Source organism: Doryrhamphus excisus, chromosome 6 (genome assembly GCF_030265055.1).
Source record: "Doryrhamphus excisus isolate RoL2022-K1 chromosome 6, RoL_Dexc_1.0, whole genome shotgun sequence".
Classification (NCBI taxonomy): Eukaryota; Metazoa; Chordata; class Actinopteri; order Syngnathiformes; family Syngnathidae; genus Doryrhamphus; species Doryrhamphus excisus.
Genome location: NC_080471.1, coordinates 12,714,478 through 12,741,302, shown reverse-complemented (window position 1 = coordinate 12,741,302; position 26,825 = coordinate 12,714,478). Strand labels below are relative to the sequence as shown.

Here is a 26,825-nt window from a genome sequence, read left to right as displayed (position 1 = left end):
GTAAGAGACGCTTTTCCTTTTCTTTGGTCTTTTAGTGCTACTTTTGACTGGTTCAACACAACGCCTCACCATATCTCGTTTGACATTATGAAGCCCCGATGCTTGAAGAATCAGTACACAAACTCAATTTTTCTCATATTTCTGAACTGTTTTTCCCTCTAAAAACTAATCATGGATATGGAAATAATCTGCAGAGGTAATTTGGTAATTTTAAAGTGTAATGTAAACATTTTAAAATGCCATACAAGTGTAAAAAGTAAGGCATTTAAGTTTGCAACTATCCAATTCATCCAAGTTTTTTTTGAGAAAGCACCTACAACAACCCACAAGGGTCACGGGGGTGCTGGAGCCTATCCCAGCTGTCTTCGGGCGAGAGGCGGGGTACACCCTGGACTGGTGGCCAGCCAATCACAGGGCACATATAGACAAACAACCATTCACACTCACATTCATACCTATGGACAATTTGGAGTCGCCAATTAACCTAGCATGTTTTTGGAATGTGGGAGGAAACCGGAGTACCCGGGGAAAACACACGCATGCACGGGGAGAACATGCAAACTCCACACAGAGATGCCCAAGCAGATATTTGAGAGATCCACTCTGCCGATCTCTTGTACAACCCCATTCTGGACCTCTAGCCATATTCCTCCACTGATATGTGATCTGATATTGTTATATCTGATATTTGTTATCAAAGTCCGATCATCCTCCATTTTGGCATTCATGACAAGTGAGGCATGTGAAGCAGAGCCTCACTTGACCGCACGCCACTGAGAGCCGAAGACACATTTCAAGTGAGTACAGAAACAACAAACACTGACACATACTTGTTTCATTATTAACTTTAATGTGTGATGTCATGTTTGGAATAATAAATAATTATGTTTTATTATTATTATTATTATTATTATTATTGCTTTCACTAATCTCTATTTAAATGATAATAACAAGAGGCTAGGTTACGTATAGTGCTTGCAGGACAGTGCAGGAGAAAGACCGCTTTTTCTAACAGTTAAATAAAACGCAACATCAACTTAATACTTTGTCGTTTTTAAGAGCCTGTGGGCTCTATCCAACACCACAGGAGACAAACACAAACAATGACAACCTTTTCAACCCAAAAAATATGCCACAACAGAGACATTACAATGAGAAATATTTACAAGGACTAGCAGAGATGACACAGTTTTCAATGTCAGATCAACACAAAACAACATAGCAGATATCAGCAGAACAAGAGCATCAGAAGATACCACAGTACAGGGGATGTCATTGTCCATCCAGTGAAATGATATAAGCAAGTAAGGCCCAAGTACTTGATATGAGGGAGCACAGCACATTGAAGGAGACAAAAACAGATTTGGCCATGCAAGTGTTTCATTTTAAAGTTAAAGAGAGTGCAAGAAATACGACGGGAGGCGCGTTAATAATGTTAAAGGTAGGTACTGGACTAAATACTGCTTTTGTACACTTGATAATTCACTTTTACAGCTGAGAAACATACATGTAACTTTCTAACCCTGGTTCTCCTTGAGGAGATACAGTAATGCTCCCTTTCCACTGCTGGTACCACTAGGCCTGACATGGTTGTAGTATAGCTATTCACACTTTGCCATTGGCAAAAGTAGGTGCTTTCAGGTAGTATTTTTAATGCCACCTTGTACCACATGGATGATGTAAACCATTGTTATTGTAGCATTTGAAGATACAGGGCAAGAAAATGAAAAATGAACCCCAAAAATGTCAGTGTACCCTCTGGATGAGGCGGTATTTATACTCCACAGTCTCCATTTACCTGCAGCTGCCCGCTTTCTTGCTACACTCTTCTCCGATAAAATTTGTACTTATTTGTTTTATTTCACATGATACAGAATTTCTCCTCCATTGTTGAAATGTGCATTTTCCTGTAGTACTATTTTAGTGGAGGGGAACTGGGAACTGTGCAGTGGAAAAGCGGCATAATCAGTTATTTATGTCCCTAAGCAGTAAAAGGCTAGGGTAATAGAGATGTACTTGATGTACTTTTTCCGAGTGTACATGAACTGAGAAAACAAATTCTGTCAACGTGAGTTGTGACAGTTAGATAATTTTTTTTTTTATCACAGTGTAATCACACAAAGGAGGACCCGACTACTTCCTGAAGCAAATACAGTGTGTAAAGACATTTACATCAGTGAACAAGGCAAAAGGTTGGGAGCTCCAGTCGATTCTGGACTTCACTCCGGGCCGCTGGCACTATTTTACAGCAAATAAGAGTTCCACGGATGTCTGTTTGGGGGTCAGAGGGCGACCCCTTTGATCAGAGAGGTTTCCAGTGTAATGGTGAACTCGTTGAGCGTTTGTAGGATACGGGAGAGCGAGTGCACGGAGGAGTGGTCCCGCATCAGAGCGCTGTCTTCATAGGTCCGTGCCGTTAGGGGGCACTCGGCCAACAGGGGGAGCCACTGGGAGAGAAGTCGATCCCTAAGAAAAAGACAACAAGCCGTCAGACAATATCCTTCCACTGCCATATGGTATTTAATGACATTCATTATTCAGGGACTCGGGAAGGAAACGGGATCCATCCATCCATTCATTTTCTATATTGCTTATTGTCACGAGGGTCCCAGGAGTATGCTGGAGCCTATCCCAGCTGACTTCGGGTGAGAGGAAGGGTACACCCTGGACTGGTGGCCAGCCAATCACAGGGCACATATAGACAAACAACCATTCACACTCACATTCATACCTATGGACAATTGTATGTTTTTGGAATGCGGGATGAAAACGGAGTACCCGGAGAAAACACACACATGCACGGGGAGAACAAACTCCACATAGAGATGCACAAGCGAAGATTCAAACTCAGATCTTCCAGATCTTGTGTACCCAACATGCTTTTTTTAAGAATAGCATTTTAATCCACTACACTATCTCATAAATACAGCAAAGCACTAAGAATTGTAACAGTTGCTCCACTCACCTGACTCCCAAGCAGACCAACAACTGGAACTTCCCCTCTTTCCCGATATTCCGGGGTGAGGCGTTGATGCAGTTGACATAATGACACAGCAAGTCACAGGGCGGTTCCTTCCTCAGCATAGAGCCCTGCACGTCACCATTCTGATCAGCCATTTCCAAGGAAACCACTGCCTTCTCTATAAAGGGAAAAAGTCAAAATCAATGTTTTATCGATTATTTGAGTTGGCCGGAATGTAGTTTAGAATAATGGCCACTGGGTGGAGACACAACTCACCCACAAAGTCCCAAACAAAGACGTTTCTCTGGAAAAGACGGCTGGACTTGAAGCCATGGAGGAGAAACTTCTCCAAGGAAGCAACCAGACCTCCCTCACCACATAATAAAACTGTCACGTTTCCTCTCTGGGAAGACAAAACAGGCAAAAAATGCAAAAGGCTGTGTAGATACAAGAAGTTGGAGAACTAAACATGGATACTATTCAAGCCCTGTCTGAATTGGTGGTAGAATGGCTGTGCAACGGCTCCAACGGGCATAATTCACTTTTTTATGACGCCAGATCTTGTACGTACTATACAATTTCAACAAAACAATCACATTCTAAAAATAAGTTAAACTTAACAAAATTGCCAACCGTCCGTCTTTTAAATAACCTTAGACATGACATCTTTGGGCTGCACGGTGGTCGAGTCGTTAGCGCGCAGACTTCACAGCGAGGAGACCCGGGTTCAATCCCACCCTCAGCTATCTCTGCATGGAGTTTGCATGTTCTCCCCGTGCATGCGTGGGTTTTTTCTGGGGACTCCGGTTTCCTCCCACATTCCAAAAACATGCTTGGCGACTCCAAATTGTCCATAGGTATGAATGTAAGTGTGAATGGTTGTTTGTATATATGTGCCCTGTGATTGGCTGGCGACCAGTCCAGGGTGTACCCAGAGTCCCCGGGTACTCCGGTTTCCTCCCACATTCCAAAAAACATGCTACGTTAATTGGTGACTCCAAATTGTCCATAGGTATGAATGTGAGTGTGAATGGTTGTTTGTCTATATGTGCCCTGTGATTGGCTGGCGACCAGTCCAGGTTGTACCCCGCCTCTTGCCCGAAGACGTGATGATAAGCGGTAGAAAATGAATGAATGAATGAATGACGACTTTGGCGCAAATCTGGATAAGTGTATGGTTAAGGGATCGGTGTAATAGTTGCCGTTGAACAAGCCCGGAAAATAAAGGAGACATGGCGGTCAACTGAGCAGAGGCATTTATGTAATCACATTTTGATTTAGCCTCAACTAGTGTACAGTGGAAAATGTACATATACACACCTCTTGTTCAGGTTTGTGGAAATGCTTGACCAGGTTGTTTGCCGCCTCCCTCATGTCCTCATGAACTTCAACAGACAGCACTCCTGTTGAAAGACAAACAGAAGGTCCAGTTCAACGCAAACAGAAACATGACAAAGAGAAGTAGAGCAAATGGTAAGGGACATGTACATGCACAGTGCCATGCAGTCTGCTAGTGCCATAAAGCCTTCCAACAAGTGGGTCAACCTTTGTGTGTGGGGGAAAGAAAAGAAAGTATTGTCAGTACGCACTTGCTCGGTTGCCAAGAGATCCCAGCACTGCACGTACGCTCTGGGAAGGAGAGGACAGCTCCGGTGGAGGAGGCGTCCCTGTCCACCTTCCGGAATCCTCCTCTCCGCCAGGTGACAACAGTTGACCGATAAGGACTCGCTCCAGGCTGCCGTCACCTACGCCTTTACCTAGCCAGCGACCGCATGGGAACCTGACAGAAAATGAAGATTAGAACATACTGGAAGAGGAAATGGTGCAACCCATTCCCCAGACAGCTCATTAGGTACACCTGCACAGTCAAATATCCCCCAAAACACTCAATATGTAATATAAACAATGTTTTTTTATTATGATGCATCATATGAAGGACTATCAGCAAAAATTTATCCAATTAAGAAAAATACACTTAAATACACAATAATACATTTGTAGTGTTATGTGAAAAACTAAATATTTGATTTTGAAAAATGTTTATATATTTGTCCTCAGAATATTATAATATGTTTCTTTCCTTTTTAGATTTTTTTTCCGAGTATGTTCTTGAATAATGCAGTGGATCCATACACCACTTCCAATGACAACCACATAAAAAAACACAATAACAATGGTTAAGTTGGTGCCTATTCAATCCAAATTGTTTGTTTTGTACAGCCCTTGTATCAAATCTTAATTCCCAGACATTTTTAAAAAGACAATCCCTTCAGTACTGTACATTTTAGATGATTTTGACTGATTTTTCAAGGCACACAGATTATAAACAATAAAAACTACAAATAAACAATACAAAAATATTTGTGTTCTACATAAAAAATAACAATTTATTTACAATATATCAACATGAACTATTCACAGTTTTCACATTTGGACCTAAACTGTGTGTGTGGATGTGTGCGTTAAAATTTCCTTCCAATGCTTAACCATCTGCACAATAGACTTCATGCTTTCTCACTTCCTCCTTGCTTTGGAGTGTGTTTTTACATACTAATGATCCATGCTGGTTTTATCCCAGTAACAACTCAGCTTATTTGGTACCAAAATATGATGATGATGTAAGTTATTTATACTTCCTCATCTATTTTAAACTCAAGGATACAAGTGTGTGTTCATCTTACTTGTAAGTGTGACCCGTGATCTCATTGTAGACCATCACACAGTCGATGAGACACTTGGCCAACAGGCCCGAGTTCTCCTGTCCAAGCTGCAAAGTGCTCAGCCGGCCCAGGTTCTTACACTGGTCACAAAAATGAAGAAACTGTGTCTCTACAAAAACCCAGTGTTGCTTTTTTGGTTCTTTTGTAATAATAGTGGCTACAAACCTGAAAAAATATCTCCTGCGTATTCTTGGGGATCTGTCTAACTCCTGAATCTCCCATCTCTCCAGACACACACACCCACGGGTTGACAGTTGCCATGGCAATGCTGAGCTTCTTCATAGGGATGATTGCCACCCGATATGGAATATCTAGAGAAAGAAATGGGTTATGTTCCTCCAAAAGGAAATGTTTTTCAATATACAGTAAATTAAGTTGAAAGAAGAGATGAACTCACTGATGGAGCTGAAGGCCCGCGTGAAGCAGAGGTAGTCCACAGTGTTGAGAGACAAGAGATGGAATAGAAACTGCTCTCGTTCTTCCTCACAGAGGAGGAATGCGTGAGGTTTGTACAACTGCCTGTGTACCCAAACACAGCAAACACTCAATGATGATATCAATTCTATCAACATGAATTATACATATAATACATAGAATTATTATTTACCTGAGCAACTCCTGGTTAGTGAGCAGCTCTTTAAGGTGCTGTGAAAGCATCTTCTTCTCCAGGGCCAAACTGAGCCATGCTCTGGCCTGACCCACCTCAGAAAGACCCTCACTCATAGTCTGGATAAACCTAAAAGAAAAATAAGTGATTATCGTAATTTCCGGTGTATAAGATGCTAGTTTTTTAGTGGTATGTGGCTAATTTATCGTCTCATCATACGACATTACATATGTCTCAGAACAGTCATTTTGTGCTTCATAAAACATAAAAAAAATGTATATGATACAGTGGATCTTGACAACATAGAGCAGTGTCAAAAGATCCACTATCATCAATGGGTTTTGAAAAGTTGGACGTGATGACGAGGTCAAACAAGCCCAAGGGCTAATCTGCCTTAAGACCAAAGTGACAGTTTGACAACGAAAGAAAGAGATAGACTGTGAGACTGTGTCAATTCCAAAACTGAAGAAAATGATGATATTGGCCAACCAATATTATTGGCATAAACATTAGAGATCAGATCATATCAGTATTGTTTTTTTTCTGCCAATAATGATATCATATCAGATATTGCGAGCTTGGCCTGGATGCGATGCGGAATTATTTCCAAGTTTTGCTTTCAGATTGCAAAAATGCCATTTATGATCATTATGATGATCAATGATCATTTATTTATTTAACTTTAATAATGATTTGGAGTGAAAAGTGGAAGGTGAATGTAACTTTCTTTGACCACATGGTCATGTATTAAAAAATAAATTGCACAACGCAGCGGCAACAGAACCAATGTGGTAACATCAGTAAGGATCAAACTGCTTGGCCAGCATCAGTCCTGCTGATGAGTTAATTGTAAACAACAGTATGGCAATTTTAACAGGGCTGCACGGTGGACGAGTGGTTCGTACGCAGACCTCACAGCTAGGAGACCAGGGTTCAATTTCACCCTCGGCCATATCTGTGTGGAGTTTGCATGTTCTCCCTGTGCATGTGTGGTTTCCAAAAACATGCTAGGTTAATTGGCATCTCCAAATAGTCCATAGGTATGAATGTAAGTGTGAATGGTTGTTTGTCTATATGTGCCCTGTGATTGGCTGGCGACCAGTCCAGGGTGCACCCCGCCTCTCACCCGAAGACAGCTGGGATAGGTTCCAGCACCCCCACAACCCCCAGCTGTGGTTTTAAAGCACAGATAATACCTCAAAAGGAGCACACAAAATGTTGTACCTCATATCTTGTACCAAAGATCCTCTCAGGAGTAGAGTGGAAACATCAAATCCTCTCTGCTCAGGCCCTGAAGATATGAAACAAAAATAAGACATTGCCACATACTGTACATATAGACATTACATGCTAAATGCTGTGACCAACTGGTTAATACAGAGCACATCATAGTAATCGCGGGATAGCTTGAAAATGTGAACAGTATCAGAGATGACATCACATCTCGCGGGTGTCTGACAAGCTGCACAATACAATAGGTATGAATGCTACGACAATACAACTCATTGGTATGCTGCTCAGACCTGGAGACTCAGATGGCACCTCTGCTTTCTGTAGGGCCGCCTGGTAATGAAGCAGGTGGGACCAAAGGGCTGACTTCCCCTGTTCACAACAAATAAACACACTACTGAGCATTGGGTGTGTCTGCAGTGTGCTTCGTGACTGTGCTGACAACACTTGAGATTCATGTGAGCATGTTGCGTGACTTGACGACGACCTGTGACGACTGACCTGTTTCATCTGCAGACCGTGGCCCCAGGTTCTCTCTAGTAGGTCACACAGTCCGTGGATCAGCGTGTTCTCCTGCAGGCCAGTGATGCTGGCTTCTCCCACCTCTATAGTTTCCTTCCCCATTCTCTCCATTAACATGCGTTTGGTCTACAGAAAAGCAATACAGGAAAGCAATATTGGAAACAAGCATAGATCTTTACGTCTTATCATAAAATATATTAGGCTGCATTCAAAACTGCTGGATATACTATAAGGTTTCCATCCATCCATCTTCTCCCACATTCCAAAAACATGCCAGGTTAATTGGCGACTCCAAATTGTCCATAGGTATGAATGTGAGTGTGAATGGTTGTTTGTCTGTGATTGGCTGGCGACCAGTCCAGGGTGCACCTCGCCTCTCGCCGAAAGACAGCTGGGATAGGCTCCAGCACCCTTGTGAGGGGATAAGCGGTAGAAAATGAATGAATGAATGTCTAAAAATGGCTGGTACAGTGAGGGACGGCTTTTTTTTTTTAAAAAGTCTGGGATTTAATGAGGTAATAACCTGTCTTGGGGCCAAGGAAAGTTGCAAGTGCCCGCAATTTGATTGATTGATTGAAATCACAAAAAAAGTAATTGCAAAGTGCAAAGATGGTATCCCTCTCCTCCTCCGTCTGCTTCTTGCCGTTTTCACCAATAAGAGTCTTCAGTAAAAGGTACAAATTTGAAATGTCCATTTCATTTATGATTATTTTGCAGTGTTTTCTGCAAAAGGATGCTCAAAGCTAACAGCTGCCCCCGAGTGTAAACAATGGAGCAAGCAGTATCTTGCAAACATAACAAGTTGAACATCCATAGCTGTACACTTGCTTAAGGGGTTAGTATGGCACAAAAAACAACATTCATTCATTCATTCATTCATTTTCTACCACTTATCCTTACGAGGGTCGCGGGGAGTGCTGGAGCCTATCCCAGCTGTCTTCGGGCGAGAGGCGGGGTACACTCTGGACTGGTCACCAGCCAATCACAGGGCACATATAGACAAACAACCATTCACACTCACATTCATACCTATGGACAATTTGGAGTTACCAGTTAACCTAGCATGTTTTTGGAATGTGGGACGAAACCCACGCATGCACATGCAAACTCCACACAGAGATGGTCGAGGGTGGAATTGAGTCTCCTAGCTGTGAGGCCTGCAAACTAACCCCTTGCACACCGTGCAGCCCACAAAAAACAACAAGTAATCAATAAAGTACTATTAAACATTTAAAAAGGCAGCAGAAGATACAGAGATGCATTAACTAGCTTGCACTTGGGTAGCGCCATCTTGAAACATGAAACCTCTGCATCAAATCCGGTCTATATCGATAAGAATGACATCCTTCTTTTTTATATTGTGCTTACCAGAAATATTTTTTCAAATATCAATTTATCCCCCATCTATAATAAGTATAATAAAAATAAATAAAAGTCACATCGAGGCCTTCCCATAAAAAAGTCCAGGTTGTTATTGCTGTCAAAAACTGTGGACAGGAAGTTGATCACAAACAAATAACATCAAGGTAGGGGGAAGGTAACTTTCGTGCTCTCACCTTCAGCCGACACTCGCCCAACAGCCCTTGAACAAACTCCCTGTGAGTCTGAGCGACCACTTGAGGTGACAGGTCCATAAATTTGAGCTGATTGAGGTGCTTCCTTGCCAACGAGTGCTTCTGTGAGTAAACAACAATATGATATCAGACTAGTGGGTTTACACGTGTGTGTGTGTGTGTGTGTTTTTGAACACAACATTACACCTGTCTTTGCTCGCTGTCTTCTGTGGCTGCTGGTGTCCTCCAGGTATCGGTTCTGCGTGATGCTGTGACTCGACTGGATCGCCTGTTCAGATAAAATGGCACTTACAATTCCATCCAACAGAAGAGGTGTATCAGAAATGATACCTTCATAATGATGACAATGCTCAGTTTTTATTTATTTACACTCTACTATTGGTATTGGGAGGGTGGCATTACATGATGGTCCAATTGTGATTTACACAAACGTAAATGACATAGTTGTCTTTAGTTTGTAAAGTCACATGTTACCCAAGTAACATGGCTTAGCTTTAAGTTGGATCCCGGCTCCAATACCCTTGAATCAAAGACACTGAACTCGAAGTTGCCCTTAATGTATGTGAATGTTGTTTATGTTCTTTCCACCATCATCATTAATCAGTGTGAATGAATGGTGTAATGTTGTGAAAAACAGCCGTGAGTACAGCCCATTTACATCAACAAAAAGACCATCACGCTGATTTGTACTCCCTATTTGGACAACTGCCTTCCTTGTCGACTCAAGTATGTCGTAAATTTTTTTCTCTCTCCACATTTGCCCCTTGGTGCCTCTTGCAGCATCCTCGCCCAAGGTATCAGGACAGTTCCTATACAAATCACTACACAGCAAATCGAACATAAATAATCTCACTTGTTGGTGCTTTGTGCCTGAATGAGCACGTCAGCCTGCAGCTTTGGAAAGTAACCCGGTTGGTGGCGACCCTGGCCGATCTTCATGTCCAAGAGGTGGGGGTGTATGGCTGTGTGGTCGGCCTTCAGCAGACGCCGCTCAATGGCCTGAGCTGCACATGCACACCCAAACACATTTACCATTATGAGAGTGTCAGGAAGGATAGATCATGCATGTTGCATTTAACAGGTGTAAAATACAGTACATACTGTATACCAGGGGTCTCAAACACGCGGCCCGCGGGCCAAATGTGACCCGCAGGACACTAGTTTGAGGCCCCCGCCTTGATATGAAAGTTTAATGTTAGTGAGGCCCGCGCAAGTTTGATATAGATGCTGTATGGTATCATGTACCCAGAAAAAATTATTACGTTTGATTAATGTTCATGTTAAAGGTTAAATAACTGTTAATAGTTATCCTCCCTATCCGTGTGGAAGTGGTAAGTTTTTGGCTATTTAAGTTTAAAGGAAATAACTTGAAGGCTACCGTTTAGGTCGCTAGCTCTCTAGTTTGCGAGTTAGCATGTGTATCAAGACCCTGCAGTTGCGCAATATGTTGTAAATAAAAAGAGTATAAATGTGACTATAGTCGTGTTTTGTCATGTCTACAGGGCTCTAATAATGCTTTGTTAATTTTAATCTGAAAAAAATAATTTGTCTACCCACCAACTATATGTGGTTTCTTAAGTTTTTATTATTTGCCGTTTTATTATTATTATTATATTTATTTATTACTGATTGATTGATTTTCTTTATTCTTGATTTGTTTATTTATTTTTCATCTTATTTTGTGCAGAAAAATAAAAATATTTGAGAACAGTGGAATGTTTTATCAGAGCTTTTATTGTAGAAAATCGGAACCAATGCACTAAAAAAGTTTGTATATTTTTCTGTTTTTAATAAATGCGTTTTTTTTGGGGGGGGGAAACCTGATGCGGCCCAGCCTTGCCCAGACCCTAGCTCCAGTGGCCCCCAGGTAAATTGAGTTTGAAACCCCTGCTGTATACAGTGGTGTGAAAAACACTTATATGTTTCAGATCATCAAACAAATGTCAATAGTAGTCATTGACAACACAAATTGTGATATTACTCAATGTAACTTATTAAGCATGCCCAAAACGATTAAAACCAAGTTGGAGGGACTTTTGAATATATCAGTCATTTCAGCTTAAAACCTTCAGATGTCCACTACAATACTGAAGCATTACTACAAAAAAATGAGGAAATAAACAGAACCCAGACTTAAATGCAATTTAAAATGTGTGGAAGGGGACTGATCTCATGTGAGGGCTTCCTAATTGAACATATTTGGAGCATTTCTTCAAAAAACAATAAACAAAAACATGCTTCAACAAAGTCATAATTTTAGAGTGTGCATAACATATCCTTCCGTTTTACATGAGTCGTAATTTCCCAGCGCTGTTGGATGTAATGACGTTGATACTTAAGAGGCTAAATGAGACACATTTGTGATCCAGAACGGCGAGACGCCAAAGCTGCACTCTCTCTCCCTCCAGTGAAAAAACACAAAAACCCCACTCATCCCCCCTCCACATTCTTTAGGACAACCCTGTCTAATACCCCTTATATTGGTACCCCACCCCCCTCCAACCAAAACCTCTTCCAAAACCAAATGCCTTTTATGTTAATTGACCTCTATTTCTATTTTTTTTATTCATTTTAATGTTCTAGTGGACAATCCCTCCCTTTGGGCACATGAACCCAAACAGATGGGCAGATGGTGACAAAGCCTCGGTTGGAATCATTGTTATAATTCAGCTCAATTCACAGGGAGGCTTGACTATAGTGTATGCGCCACACTGTCTTTAGAATATTGGCAACAAAAAAGTTAAAGTATTAATGTAAAAGTATGTTGCATGACTGTAATTGATCGGTATACAGTAGTACAGCTTTGGAGTATACCTGACTCAAAAAGCGCAGAGCATGTCCTGAAGCGACTCTTGCGGGATTCCACCTCTTCTGTGTCATACATCCGCTCCCTCTCCAGGCGGCTGTCAAAGAGATGCTGCAGCGGCTCTCGGTCAGCCCAGCGAGATATCACCTTGCCGTCCACAAAGGACGAAAACATGGACGTCTCCAGAAAGCGGGACAGGAAGTGCAAGTGGGCCACAGGCTGAACTGAGAGGAAGGACCCCTATAGATACATGGAAAGAAATAGTTCAATAAGTGTTGTGTGATGTTACTTGCCCTGCAGGCGAATGTACTGCGTTATTGTGTATTCATGTGCTGTCTTGCTGCCCCTAATGACCTGCAGTGATAGCTGTGTATCTATAATCTGATTCAGTATGGAACATTCAGTGCGGTACAGATCTATACTGATTGCATTAAAGCTGCTTACACAAAAGCTGAGCAGGTTTGCTTCTTTGCAGTACCAAAAAATGAAACCTTGGTCTTAAAACTGAGGTGTACTCTTGACACCCCTTTCTACGCCCTATTAGTCCAATTAGGAGGACAAAAAGAAGAGCTGCCAAACCTTGTAAAGGTTTATTTTTGACAGTAATCCAAAGCTCTGTGGTCACCATGTGGCAGGTTCACTCAGTTACTGAGTTTAACTTTAATCTGGACCAGGAAGAGGAACAAAGAGCATCATGTGTGTTTTATTCCTGGCTTTCTGTGACAATAAAAAGACTAAACGCACATGTAGTTTGTGGTTTTCCCCATTCCCCCGGGACCAAATCATTCCAAGTACCTTGTCAAAGCTGAAAGTCCCCTCTCGGTTGCTCAGCCAAGAATCCAAATCAAATGCCCCATGGATGACAAACTCCTCATAGCGACCAAACATGGCAGCAAAGCGTCCGGCCAACACCTCCCTCAGCTGAATGTTCATCTTTGCTGCACTCAGAGCTTCTTCTTCTTCCTCCCACACGCGACCCAGTGTCTTGCCTTCTCCCACCATCTTATCTCTTCCACAAGCCAGAGCCTGCAGCCTCTCTAACACCTCCAGTTCATCACCGCCGAGGTTCCCATTCCGTCTGTCTTCCATTAGGTCCTCCAGGCTGCTCAGAGGTGGTGATGCCGTGGAAGATTTTCCAACAGTACCTCCCTGCGGGGCAAGCCCGAAATGCTGCAGGACCTCACTTAGGTCCTTGACAAGCTCGGTTTGATTGGGAAAGGCAGGGATGCCCTCTGGAGCGTCCACAGAGTGGTTGTCAATGTCCACAAAGCAAAGGTTGGCCTGTGCAGAAATAACAAACAAGCAATGATTGACACTTTTCATCAGAATAATCACAATGTATAATTGGTAGAGCCCGACCGATATATCGGGAGGCTGATTATCACATATCACAGATTAATCAATATCAGTGGAGTCTGTTGCTCCCTGGATCTCTTCCTGAGCTGCTCCTCTGGGCATCTGGCCCCTCCCCCTCACAGACACAAGCAGCTCTCGCTCTCTCCACAGCAGTTGACACGCTGAGGAGCAGCGAAACAAACTTCATTTATTACACCATAGTAAGATGTGGCATTGTTAAACGATATAACGTGACACTTAAGAGAGAGTATTACGGCATTTTAACGCCGCATAAGTTGCATGTCTTTGAAGTAAACAAAGATAAATGCAACTATTAATTCACATGCACACCATTATCTAAGACTTATTACCATGTTTTAACGTTGTGCAAGTTGCATTTCTTTGAAATAATCATGTATTAAGTCTAGTAATGTAACGCATGTTTTGATTATTTCTTCTTTAGTTTGTAGTCAACATTTCCCCCCTCTTTTAATGTTTGCTGCAGCATTTGTTTTTGAGCTGTTTGTAAATACTCAGTGGCTGCAGATGGAACTTTTCAGTAGTAAATATGACTCATTGATATTTGTAAATATTCATGAATAAGTCTTTTAAAACCTAATGTTAGTCTCCGAATGATCACTTTCAACCCAATGCAGACATTGTGTTTACAGTTTGCATTCTCTTATTCATTAGTGTGGAACGTATCGGTGTGTTTCACACAGTCCTTACATTGACATTGTTTTATTTCATATATCGGCGATCAGTTTTTCTCTGTCCCGAAAATTGGTATCGGCTCCAGAAATCCCATATCGGTCAGGCTCTAATAATTGGAATGAGAATCATAATAACAATTGGATGCAAACTAGTCATTCTGTCATATCAGAATGAATAGACTGCAGAAGGAGCAGAAACATCCAATTAAGATGCCAGATAACGATTCCATTCGCTTAACAGATTCTTGTTATTTTGCCATGATAAGCCCTGAGAGGATATGAATGTGTGGAGGATGATCTGAGTGATTACAGCAAGAGGAGAAATTGGTAGAACAATGGTAACAGCACTAAACTACACAGCAATATTACACAACATGCAAAATCTAATGAACTCAAATAAAACCAAGTGTTAAATTGAGCGTTATTATCATTCTAAAGACTAAAGAATTTAGTGAAATTCTAAAGAATTTCACATGCGTCTACCTAATGACCTGGCCACTGACTTTAAATAGCAGCGAAGCACAGCTCAGTCAGCAGTCACGCGACCTTCAGCAGCGACCTCAGTGAGTTTATATCCTCAAGGGAAGTTGGAAGGCACAGATTAGCTTCTTACTCAGCTTCATCCTCTTACTCTCTTCACAGCCTGGTCAATGTTTGTAAACATATACAGTATCTCACAAAAGTATTTCATTACATCTTGTCAAGGACAATACTATAGAACGTAAAGTTGGAGATGCTATGCTCTACTATGGTAGTCACAGCTTGAACAGCAGTATAAATGTATGCACTGAAAATGACTCGATACACATTTATTCATTATTGTCTAAATGGCTGGCCACTCTAGACTCGAGACTAGCCATGCTGTTTGGTCTAGAGACAGTGCCACATAGGAAAAGCAAAACCGGAGGTAGCGGAGATGAGGATGCTGAGGTTCTCACTGGGAGTGACCAGGATGGATAGGATCAGGAATGAGTACATCAGAGGGACATTACATGTTAGAGGCCTTGGAGATAAAGTCAGAGAGGCCAGACTGAGATGGTTGGGACGTGTCCAGAGGAGAGATAGTGAATATATTGGTAGAAGGATGCTGTATTTAGAGCTGCCATAGAGGAAGACCAAAGAGGAGGTTTATGGATGTAGTGAAGGAGGACATGAGGGTAGTTGGTGTGAGAGAGACGATTGATTGATTGATTGATTGATTGACCCCTGAAGGGAAAAACCCAAAGAGAAAGAAGAAGAAGAAGAAGTCTAAATGGCTGGCAACACAAATGAATACACCCCCCAATGTCCAAATACTGCCCAAAGTGTGAATATTTAGTTGTTATCTAGCACTACCTTAATACTCTTGGGTATGACATTGACCAGAGTTGCACAGGTTTTTACCTCCATGATGACAGACCGGTAGAGCTAGTAGATGTTAGACAGTTTACACTTCCACTTGGAGATGCCCCGCATGTACTCAATTGGGTGTGGAGGAAACATACTTGGCTACTCCATCACCTTCCTCTACAAGCTTCCTCAGCAAGGTACTTGTTATCTTGGCGGTGTGTTTGGGCTCCTTATCCTGTTGGAAAACTGCTATATGGCCCAGTACATGCAGGGATTAATGTTTACCCTCAATGAACCGCAGCTCTCAAGTACTGGCAGCACTCTTACAGCCACAGGCAGGACACAATTATCTTGCTACTCACTTGTGTTGACAGTTATTTGGACAATAATCACTGTGTAATGACGTTTTCAGTGGATAGTACATCTATACCACCATACAATCACACCATAAAAAAAAAAGAAAAATCTGAAATTGTCCCACCTCATATCATCAAACCGCACCTTAAAAAAAACACTGTGATCTTTAATTCACATGAATTATTCCGTTAGTTATGGATTTATTCAGAATCTCTGTTGATCTGTGCTCCTGCTTCCATCCCCTCAAGCAATTCAGCAGCCTTCTTTCTCGGGCAGACCAACTTTAAAGAGTGTTAAGCGAGATATTCATGCAGCACAAAATGATCTTGGATGTATGATTGGATTAGTGAGCGGGACGGGGCAGGGAAACACATGACCGAGACTAGGACACTCCAAAGGAAAATCATACACGAAAACGAAGCCACCATTCAACAAAACCTTATTAAGGGTTTATATTTATAAAGCCTGCGTCCTACAATTCCTGATGTTAACAAGCGAGCTTCTTACCTCTTGTGGTAGGTGCAGGGAGGATCGCGGAGCGCCGTCCCTGCGCTGAATGCCCATCAGGAAGGGAACAGGAGCATCCAGGAGGTGGTGTAGACGTGCGGAGATGATGGGCAGGTAAATGTGCTGCCACTGGAATGGGAAGAGCAGCGTGGTGATGCCCTCTGCCACCATCATCAAACGCTGGTAGTCTGAAGAAGAATGAATTTAAGATTATGTATTGATTAATTCTCTTGTTCGACTCACAAAATGTTGAGATGTTTATGATAATCATACATCAAATCAACATAAAACAACAGAAAGCCGACTTTCATGAGGGTCATCATTAAATTAAACAGCACTGGATTACACTGATAGCGCTCCCTCATATCAGCAGTTCATGTTGAAGACTGAATAGGCCAGCTAAGTCTGAGAAGCTTGGGTGATGCTTCCCTACCTTGGGAGTAGAGCAGTATCTGTGTCTCCAGTAGCGAGCAGGTAAGAAGCTGCACCATGTTGTCCACCCCGAGTAGAGAGAAGGCTTCACCAAGAGGATACTCCCCCAGTGGCAGCTCACCCGGGCCAGGTCGCTGACACAAGATGGGCCCCTGCACGCCATGAAACCTCAGCGAGCGTCCGGGGGGTGGCAAGGGAACCTCGTAGAGTATGTTGTGGATGTAACTTTCCAGAGGGAGTGGTGGTGGAGTTTGGGAGATGACGGCCCGGTGCAGCTGAGAGAGGAACTGACGGGAAGCTTGAAGGAAGGGGAGTGGCGTCAGCAGACAGAGGGCTTTGGACACATATAGGGTGTCATGTGATGGGTCAAAGGAGTTGACGCAGCCCAAGCAAGTGGAGGGGGCGGTGGTGGCTGTGTTGTTCCCAACCAGAGAATCCCCGTCTGACTCATCCAGGCTGCTCACAAGAGAATCCATACTGGAGGTGGAGGGTGAGGAGGCAGATGAGGATGAAGAAGAGGAGGACGAGGAGGAGTGGAGTTCTACATGGTACATCTGGTGGAGAGTCTGCATGGCAGTGATGACCTGTGCACTGGTCACCTCCTCATAGAACGTGTGGACAAAGCCATAGGAGCGAGAACCGTCATCAAAGCCGATGGTGAAAGAGTGGAAGTGAGAGTCCAGCCGGTCTGCCTTAGTGCGGAAGGAGAGACCCCTCGGCATGCACAGCTGAGCACAAAGAAGAAATAAAATCAGGTTAATTAGGTTAATTGGCGACTCCAAAAACATGCTAGGTTAATTGGCGACTCCAAATTGTCCATAGGTATGAATGTGAGTGTGAATGGTTGTTTGTCTATAGGTGCCCTGTGATGGCTGGCGACCCGAAGACAGCTGGGATAGGCTCCAGCATACACCTTACCCTTACACCGACCCTAGTGAGGATAAGCGTCATAGAAGACACTGGATGGATGGAACACTCTGCTGGTTTAAAGGATCTACTGCAAAAAACGCTTGATGAAGATCCTCTAAGACAGGAGAGCTGTGTTGTTTTTAATGCTAAGAGTCCACTGGGGTGGCGCCAGTTGCTGCCAGTTCGAGCCAAAGATTATGTGAGTGGCTTGCTGTGGCGCCGAATAACGGCAACATGCAGAGCGAACATAATTCGGCGCCACAGCGAGCCACTACGCGCCAATCACATAATCTTTGGCGTGAACTGGTATCATTGGCGCAACTTGGCTCGCACCATTACATTCCAGTGGATTTCAATAGGCAGATCGTTTGTGCCATTACATTCCAGTGGAATCCAATAGGCGGATTGTTTGCGACATTTTCCACTTGGTGGACACTTCCACGAAGATTTTCAACATTTTGAAATTTTCTTTTTGCCGCCGTTACGGGCCACCACAAGCTAATTGGGAGGCAGTTGTTTTTAATGTTAAGAGTCCACTGGGGTGGCGCCAGTTGGTGCCAGTTCGCGCCAAAGATTATGTAATTGGCGCGTAGTGGCTCGCTGTGGCGCCGAATTATGTTCGCGCTGCGTGTTGCCGTTATTCGGCGCCACAGCAAGCCACCACGCGCCGATCACATAATCTTTGGCACGAACTGGTATCATTGGCGCAACTTGGCTCGCGCCATTACATTCCAGTGGATTCCAATAGGCGGATTGTTTGCGACATTTGGTTCCAGATTTTAAACATTTTGAAATGTTCTTTTTTGCCGCTGTTATGGGCCACCACAACCTAATTGGGAGGCAGTTTGAGCCACTGCACGCCACTAGGCACCTTAATGGTGACACTAGGCGCCAAAGCAAATTGTATTGGCGCGAACTGGCGCAAACTGGCACCAACTGGCGCCGGCCCAGTGGACTCTTAGCATAAGGATCTCCTGCAAAAATGCCAGTCAGACATCCTCTGTGTAACAGGAGTGCTGTCCTGCTTTTAAGCAAAAATAAAATCGTCAGAGATCCTCTACATCAGGGGTGCTCACACTTTTTCAGCATGCGAGCTACTTTTAAAATGACCGAGTCAAAATGATCTACCCACTACAAAAATGCAAAACATCTATTTATTTTCAAATGTATTGAGGATTATTTGTACGTACAATGTATGTTGATGTACCTTACATAACCAAATGAGCCAATATTGCAAAACACACATAATTAACTATTAACATTTTTTGTAATTACCTGAGTTTACTTTGATGACTTGCACTGAATTGAACCAGCCAGGGATGCATAGTCCGGACAGTAGCTGCTGATAGCCAGCCTCAAGCACACTTCCAAATGTTTGTCAGTCATGGATAATATCCGTATCATAATATCCGTATAATATTCCATATCCGTATGGAAGTGATATGTTTTTTGCCTTTTTACTTGGTCCAGTTTTTGCCTTTTTACTTGGTCCAGCTCCTTCACTCATTTTAGTGACCATAAACTTTAGCGAGGGCTTAAAATCTCGCAATTCGCCGACTAGCTTAGCACTTTGCATCGTCGTTTACGCATGAGCGGTGACCTAAAGGTCAAAATTCAGTTGTCATCTGACTGGTTGTCCTGTATGTCAATCAAGTAACGGCGATGGATGATAGGCTGACATCGTAAGTTCTGCTGCACTTAGAGACGTTGTTTGATTTGACTGGTCACCCGAAGGGCAACATTCAGTTGTCATCTGAATGGCTGCCCTGTATATCAATCAAGTGACGGCATTGATGCTGGGATGATATTTTTTTAATGTCACGCCGCGATCGACCAGCGATCGACCAGTACCACCTCCGCGATCGACCGGTAGCTCGCGATCGACTTAATGAGCACCCCTGCTCTACATGATAGTGCTCTGCTGTTCTGAGTAGCTGCTTCAAAAACACCATTTACAAATCGTCAATATTAGGAGCGCTACGCTATTTATAAGCAACTTCAACATAAATGCTAATCAAAGATCCTGACGCTGCTGTTTTTAAGCAGCGACCGCAAAAACATGAGTCAAAGATCCTCACCATATTGACTGCATCTTTATTGAAGGGGTTTCTGTCCGTGCTTTCAGGGTAGTGCACCAGAACGTTGGACTTGAAGGAGCGTTGAATCGGGCTCTGCTCAAAGCTCTCTCCTGAAAGCGACACAGAAAAAAAGGTTATGTGAAAAAAGGAATGAACTTCAACCTTCAAGGTAAGACGGAAAGAACAGGAGGGAGGATACTACAAATTGAGAACATCAATTTGATTTATGATGATACACACACTGTCTGACCTTTAAGAAACAGATTTAACAAAAACAGGAAGGTTCATTCAGCAGACAATGCCCTTGAATGTTTCCATACAAACAGGAAATTACATAACACGGAAAACAACAAGGAATATAGCAAAAAACCTTCCAGCACTGTCAGACTGTTATTTCAGAATGGGGATGGGAACCTCTGCGTACCTCATGATATGATATGATATGATATGATAAGCGATGCAAGGCTCAAGATAACTATTATCTCATGAAATGGCGATACAGCGATAATTGATATATTGGTCGGGAAATCAATCTACTATAATCTACCATCACTTTAACGCTATCTATCTTAACAGCAAGACTATTTAGCATTTCTGCATTTCGGCATGGCATGGCTCAGGCGATGGAGTGGTCATCTCCCAATCTGAAGGTTGTGGGTTCGATCCCCCGTCCTCCCCTGATCATGTCGAACATCATTATGCAAGATATCAAAGCCCCAGTTGCTCCTGATGCTGCATCATCAGTAGGTAAATGTGCTAAGTGCCAAAGCGCTTTGAGTGCCTTAGAGGTGGAAAAGCGCTATATACGTTTGGCTATACACCATTTAAGGCCTGCAGTACAAATCATCTTTTACAATATTATTATGTGCAGATATATTTTTTTTATCTATTGCACAAACAAAAATAATAGATAATATACTAAAAAATATATAAAATTAACATATATTTTTAATTACATTTCTGTTTTATAGTAATTAAAATACAATATCAAAAAGATTTTAAATTTTGTGAAAAACCTAATGTGTTAGTATACATATTTGACTAACTTAAAACATTTTTATTAATACATTTTATGGAAATAACCTCTTTGCCACTTTTGAGCATCCTTCTGGCAAAATATAAAGCTAGTAACCGTTTTTGGGGAGTTTTCCTACAAAATTCTCATGAAAACTCTGCGACTTTAAAGGGCACCTATTATGCTTTTTCCACTTTTCTGACCTATAAATATAGTTAGAATGTTGTATTCTCATGTTAAACGATGCCAAAGTTTCAGATAATGAGGTTTGCACATTTGGAAGTGAGCCCTGAAAGAAGTTTGGAACGGATCAAAACGCTCGGTTTCAAAAGGCGTGGTAAAACTGCCCCTTTGTGATGTCACAGAGGGGTCGACTTCCTTATATGGTTCATAGTTAGGAAGCACTTTGGGTGTGACCAATCACAGCGTAGTGGGCATGCCTGGAGTCGGGCATGGAATGCGTGGAATGAATTAAAACAGACCGTTTTGGCAGGAAGCACAAATCAAAGGAAAGACGGCTGGAATAGGTGCAGATTCTGGAAGATCTAAAATGTTTCTGTGTGGGTTATTGTATGTAGCTGCTCTATAGGAGACCACAACTCAATACAAAGGGTCGTTAAATGAGCATAATAGGTCCCCCCTATAAGATCCCTTCTTCCTTTTGCTAGTTTTCAATTTGCTAATCTGTCATCTTCAGTTCACATTTCTTCAAATCAGAGCCTAACAAATGGCTAGTTTTCCCCGAGGGAGTTTACAAGCTACACGCTACCATGTCAAGAATCAGACTAAAAGGTCGGTGGCTGCTCAGTGAGTGAGACAAAGTGGCGTCATCGCCAAACCCAGGGCAGTGAGTTGCCATAGCAGCCATTTACACTGCGGCCTCAAGGGCGGCCATCAAGCCCGTCAGCTGTTACTTGCCTGAGAAATTTTTAGGAACTGACCCAATTACATCCCAGCATCCACCTGACACAAGCACGCTCAGCAAGATGGAATGCACATCGAGTACACACTGGACGAGGAGGAGGAGGTCTGTTTGTGCATTGACATGAAAGCTTAATTAATGCCTGTTAGGGTATAGGCCTAATTAGCATTTTCCTCTTTTGAACACATTAACAGCTGAAAATGAGCAGAATTACAGTCCATGTCTCTTAGGGCTGTGCCATAATCATCCTATAAGTCAATATTGTGGATCTATTGGAATATTCTATAGACACACTTTCATTTTACACAATGACAACAACTTATAATTGTCCCTTCAGGAAAAAACAAAAAAAATATCCATCAATCTTCTTTACCGCTTATCCTCACTAGGGTCACAGGGATGCTGGAGCCTATCCCAGTTGACTTCGGGCCAGAGGCGGGGTACACCCTGGACTGGTCGCCAGTCAATCATCCTTAAGTAATAATTCATTCATTCATTCATTTTCTACCGCTTTTTCCTCACGAGGATCGCGGGGGTGCTGGAGCCTATCCCAGCCGTCTTTGGGCGAGAGGCAGGGTACACCCTGGACTGGTTGCCAGCCAATCGTACTTAAGTAATTATCATAAATCTAAATGTTTTGTTTGGGGTTTTTTTTGGCTTTTTCACTGATTACGGGTTGTCACAGCGGATCTTATTGATTTTTTTCATTTTTTTTTATTTTATTGATTTTTGATCTTTTTTGACTTTATATTCCGAATGCCCTTCCTGAGGAATACCGATGGGGCTTACTAGTGGAGATTCAAACCCAAGGTGTCCGCTAAACGTACATATGTATTATAATATTATTTGTATTATAATAATATGTTGAATATAATATAAACTAAAAAAATCAACATTGTTTCAAGTCATCCATCACATAGATAGAGATATAGTCCTTCCTACACCAGAGATGATTGAACAGCAAATGCCCTACACAGACTCCCATTCATCACCACTTGAGCAGATGAGGACAGACATTAGATTAAAATGACAGCCGCTTCTAACTTATTGCTAGTTATTCCACCCTGGGCTGGGATACTTCACATCGTTGCATCACAAATGTGCCTTCTCACTGAAGGTGAAAATGACTCGGCATTTGCAAAATTGCAAACTGTACTAGTACTTAGTGTATTTATAACTTTAGCGGCACAAAGCACAAATGTCAGGGAGTCCTTGCTCTCTGCTGATGTCACCACCCCTGCGACCGTCATCTGGCGCTGAAGCCTCGGCCCAGCTGACATTCCAACAGGCAGCGTCATGTGAAATTTGATTAGTCTGCAGGACACACTGGACTGCATTGAGGAGCCAACAACAGCACATTGTTCTGGTCCTGCTTGGGAATCTACTAATGAACGAGGGCAATTGCTGTAAAAACCTCACAGTATTTAGACACTCTAATTGTTGTTTATATTTAAGTTGATTATATCCATCAGACATCGCATTCGGTGAGCATGCACACACTGACATCGCCGACTACTGGCCTGGCGTGCAAATTGCAGCCGCTGCTTTTGCAGTCTTTTGCTGTCTTTATGGGCTGATCCAAGAAGATCAAGAGAGGGATAAGAGGACCTGATACATGGAGCAAGGGGTTTGAATACTTGCTTACAGTACATGTGAGATTTCCTGCCCATACAATATCATTAACACAAATTAATTAACGCAAGTAAATGCAGAGTGTTCTACCTTTGCCGGATGTTCATTCATTCATTCATTTTCTACCGCTTTTTCCTAACGAGGGTCGCGGGGGTGCTGGAGCCTATCCCAGCTGTCTTTGGGCGAGAGGCAGGGTACACCCTGGACTGGTCGCCAGCCAATCACAGGGCACATATAGACAAACAACCATTCACACTCACATTCATACCTATGGACAATTTAGAGTCACCAATTAACCTACCATGTTTTTGGAATGTGGGAGGAAACCGGAGTACCCGGAGAAAATCCACGCATGCACGGGGAGAACATGCAAACTCCACATAGAGATGGCCGAGGGTGGCACTGTTATTCAGATTTTGGAAATGACAGCATTGTTACAATGGTCTCCTTCTTCCTATTAATGCCTCTAAACCTTGAGAGCATTTATAGTATGATGGTTGCGCAGTAAATGCACACTTTTTCTGTGTCTGACAGACGATCAAATCCAGCGTGAGCACCCCACCTTTCACTGTAAGTCAGCTGGGATATGCTCGAGCTTCCCTGACGCCCTTAACAGTATAGAAAATCAATTACAATTTTCCTTTGTCATTATCAAACACTAAAGAGTTCCATTTAGTGTAAGCAAACTGGATGCAAACGCACTGTAGCCACTGCAGAGGCTTATGGAAGAGCATTCCCATCCAGGCAGGAAATCCCTTGAAAGGAGCAGATCCTGCTGCAGTGTTGCACTATGATATGGCCTGCTCTTACATAAGCAGATTGTCAGTGTTCACCAATACCGTCGGGCAGCGTTGTCATCCAAAAGCAGCATGCTAGCTATTAAATACCATGGATGTTAGTTGGAAGCCGAAATAATCTGCAGTGAAATAACACAGCAGACATTATTTCCTCCATAGGAGTATTTCTCTTTTAGAGCTCTTGAGTGTCTTTTCAAATACTATCACAAAGTGGATAGATATTGTTTTACAATTCAAACATGGAAGTGACGTGCAATGTTACAAATGTCAATTTTTCTCCCCTTTTTTCTCCACAAAATGTCTCCACTTTGGTAAAGAAATAAAAAAATGGAATGACGGCAGCAAAAACAACCAGTGTTTGACATCTTCGGTTCTTTTCTTCGCCTATAAATAAGAGCAACCCTCGACGGGAGAGTGGCATGGCATCACTGCTTGGACTGTTATTGCCATGGCAACCCCACCACCTGAATCACACACCTTGCTCTTTCTTGGGGGGACAAATTGGGGAGGAATTGTTTAAAGATAAAAGGGACAGAGGCCATTTGGAAAGAGGGAGTTGATGGGGGGGGGGGCAATTATTGGGGAGATAATGGCTGCTTTTTATGACAGTGAATCATTGTCATCTGGCATTAACACATACCCTGTTATATTAGGGAAAAGACAACATGACAACATTTATAGAACATTTGGATGTGAATATACTCATAAATTCAATTTTCTTTAAAAACAATGAAGAAATAAAACTGGCTGCATTTTGACGAATATGAATGTTTTCTTATGATTATTATGTTGGAATATATGAAAAACAAAAGGCCTACTAGACGATTGGACAAACCTGGTGATTTTAAAACATATCAAAATGTTGGATGGATGGTAAAAAAAGGGTGATGATACGCAGTGGATACGTCATATGTCACACGTAAACAACGCCATTTAGACAGACATTTTAACCACAATGTCACCAAGATCACAGTCAAAAATGGTTGTTAAAATGTCGGGCATATATATAACAGTACCTGCTCCATCGTCCGGCTCCAGGCCAGTCTCCGGGTCGAGTCCACACACGACAAAATAGTGGGCGAAGCGGCAAGAAGCCGAGCCGGTGGCCGACGCAGTGTGGCTCATGGTCGGATCACAACGGAGGGAAAAGCTGCGTGGGAAACAAATCTACAAGTCGTGGTGGTGGTGGTTGACCATTGCGGGTCGACAGCCTTTAGAAGAACCCCTGCTTTCTCCCAGTCCTCGGCTTGGGTGTTGTTCACTTGAGGTCCGGCTGCTAGTAAGGCAGCACAGGATGGTACCGCGAGGAGACTGTCGTTTGGTGAGTAGGGGTGGGCGGATCGATCCAAATATCGGTCTTATCGATACCAATAGTAGTATTTGAATCGGCATACGTGATAAGATTTTATTTGGAGACAAAACAAATAATTATATAAGATTTAATAATATAATGAGATTTTGATACTGATATATTGTATGTAATAAAACAAAATTAAGAGAATGATGTGTTGGTAGTTTTATATAGTTTTAAATGTTCCCCAAATATGTTTGTTTTTGGTCTTTATCTTTGTTCTGGGAACAAAGCGTTTTATTCTGATTACAAATAATCACCAAATTATTCCAGGATCTTGAAAAAGGTGTTATATCGGAATGATACCAAATTGTTCAGTATCACCCACCCTTGTTTTGGGCAAAATGTGGTCGGATCGTTTCGTATATCGACTAAATCGATACCATGAACTCGTTATTTTTATCTTCTATGTTTATTTGTAGTATTTAATAAAGTATTTACCGTATCTGTGTGTGTGGGTTGGGGGTTGCGTTGTTTGAATTTTTATTGTTGTATTAATACATGTCAAAGATCAGATTACCGTATCTGTGTGTGTGGGTTGGGGGTTGCATTGTTTGAATTTTTATTGTTGTATTACTACATGTCAAAGATCAGATTTTTTTGTATAGTGTATCAATCAGTATGGCCTTCAGTATCGGATCGATACCAGCATTTGCAGTATAGTACTGTCTGTAGTGGGGTTGGGTTTGGGGATACCATGAGCTCGTTATTTTTATCTTCTATGTTTATTTGTAGTTTTTAATACAGTATTTACCGTATCTGTGTGTGGGGTTTTGCGCTGTTTGCATTTTTATTGTTATATTAATACATGTCAAAGATTTTTTTGTATATTGTATCAATCAGTATGGCCTTCAGTATCGGATCGATACCAAAATTTGCAGTATAGTACTGCCTATAGTGGGGTTGGGTTTGGGAAGGAGGCAGCATGTCGCCCCCTTGCAGGAGTGGGAGGCTAAAGACAAAAGACATGAGTCTTATAAATAATAATAATAATAAAAAAAGATTCCCATACAAGACAAATAAAGTA

General features: G+C 42.3%; 1 protein-coding gene across 1 annotated transcript; it reads right to left on the bottom strand.

Annotated features, from left to right (window-relative positions):
- Nucleotides 1-830: 830 nt before the first annotated feature.
- On the bottom strand, nt 831-26,688 carry LOC131131411 (DENN domain-containing protein 5B-like). Its single transcript, XM_058076105.1, has 21 exons — nt 25,464-26,688; nt 20,082-20,191; nt 17,096-17,822; nt 16,663-16,850; nt 13,217-13,702; nt 12,430-12,661; nt 10,469-10,619; nt 9,802-9,883; nt 9,598-9,717; nt 8,021-8,167; nt 7,813-7,891; nt 7,514-7,580; nt 6,290-6,418; nt 6,080-6,201; nt 5,848-5,993; nt 5,644-5,762; nt 4,552-4,742; nt 4,283-4,365; nt 3,239-3,365; nt 2,966-3,140; nt 831-2,466 (listed from the first exon to the last, which is right to left on the bottom strand). Exons 1-21 carry the CDS (start codon nt 25,570-25,572, stop codon nt 2,283-2,285), a joined length of 3,774 nt encoding a protein of 1,257 aa, XP_057932088.1. The 5' UTR covers nt 25,573-26,688; the 3' UTR covers nt 831-2,282.
- Between the last annotated feature and the right edge of the window lie 137 nt (nt 26,689-26,825).

What these genes read in the sequence shown, in the direction of transcription:
- LOC131131411 (XM_058076105.1), bottom strand. Translation starts at nt 25,572, where the DNA reads ATGAGCCACACTGCGTCGGCCACCGGCTCGGCTTCTTGCCGCTTCGCC. An exon ending in CTCTGCGCTTTTTGAGTCAG is followed by an intron (nt 10,620 to 12,429) that starts GTATACTCCAAA and finishes GTGCATGTGCAG; the next exon opens with CTCAGGCCATTGAGCGGCGT. An exon ending in TCCACAAACCTGAACAAGAG is followed by an intron (nt 3,366 to 4,282) that starts GTGTGTATATGT and finishes TTGTCTTCCCAG; the next exon opens with AGAGGAAACGTGACAGTTTT.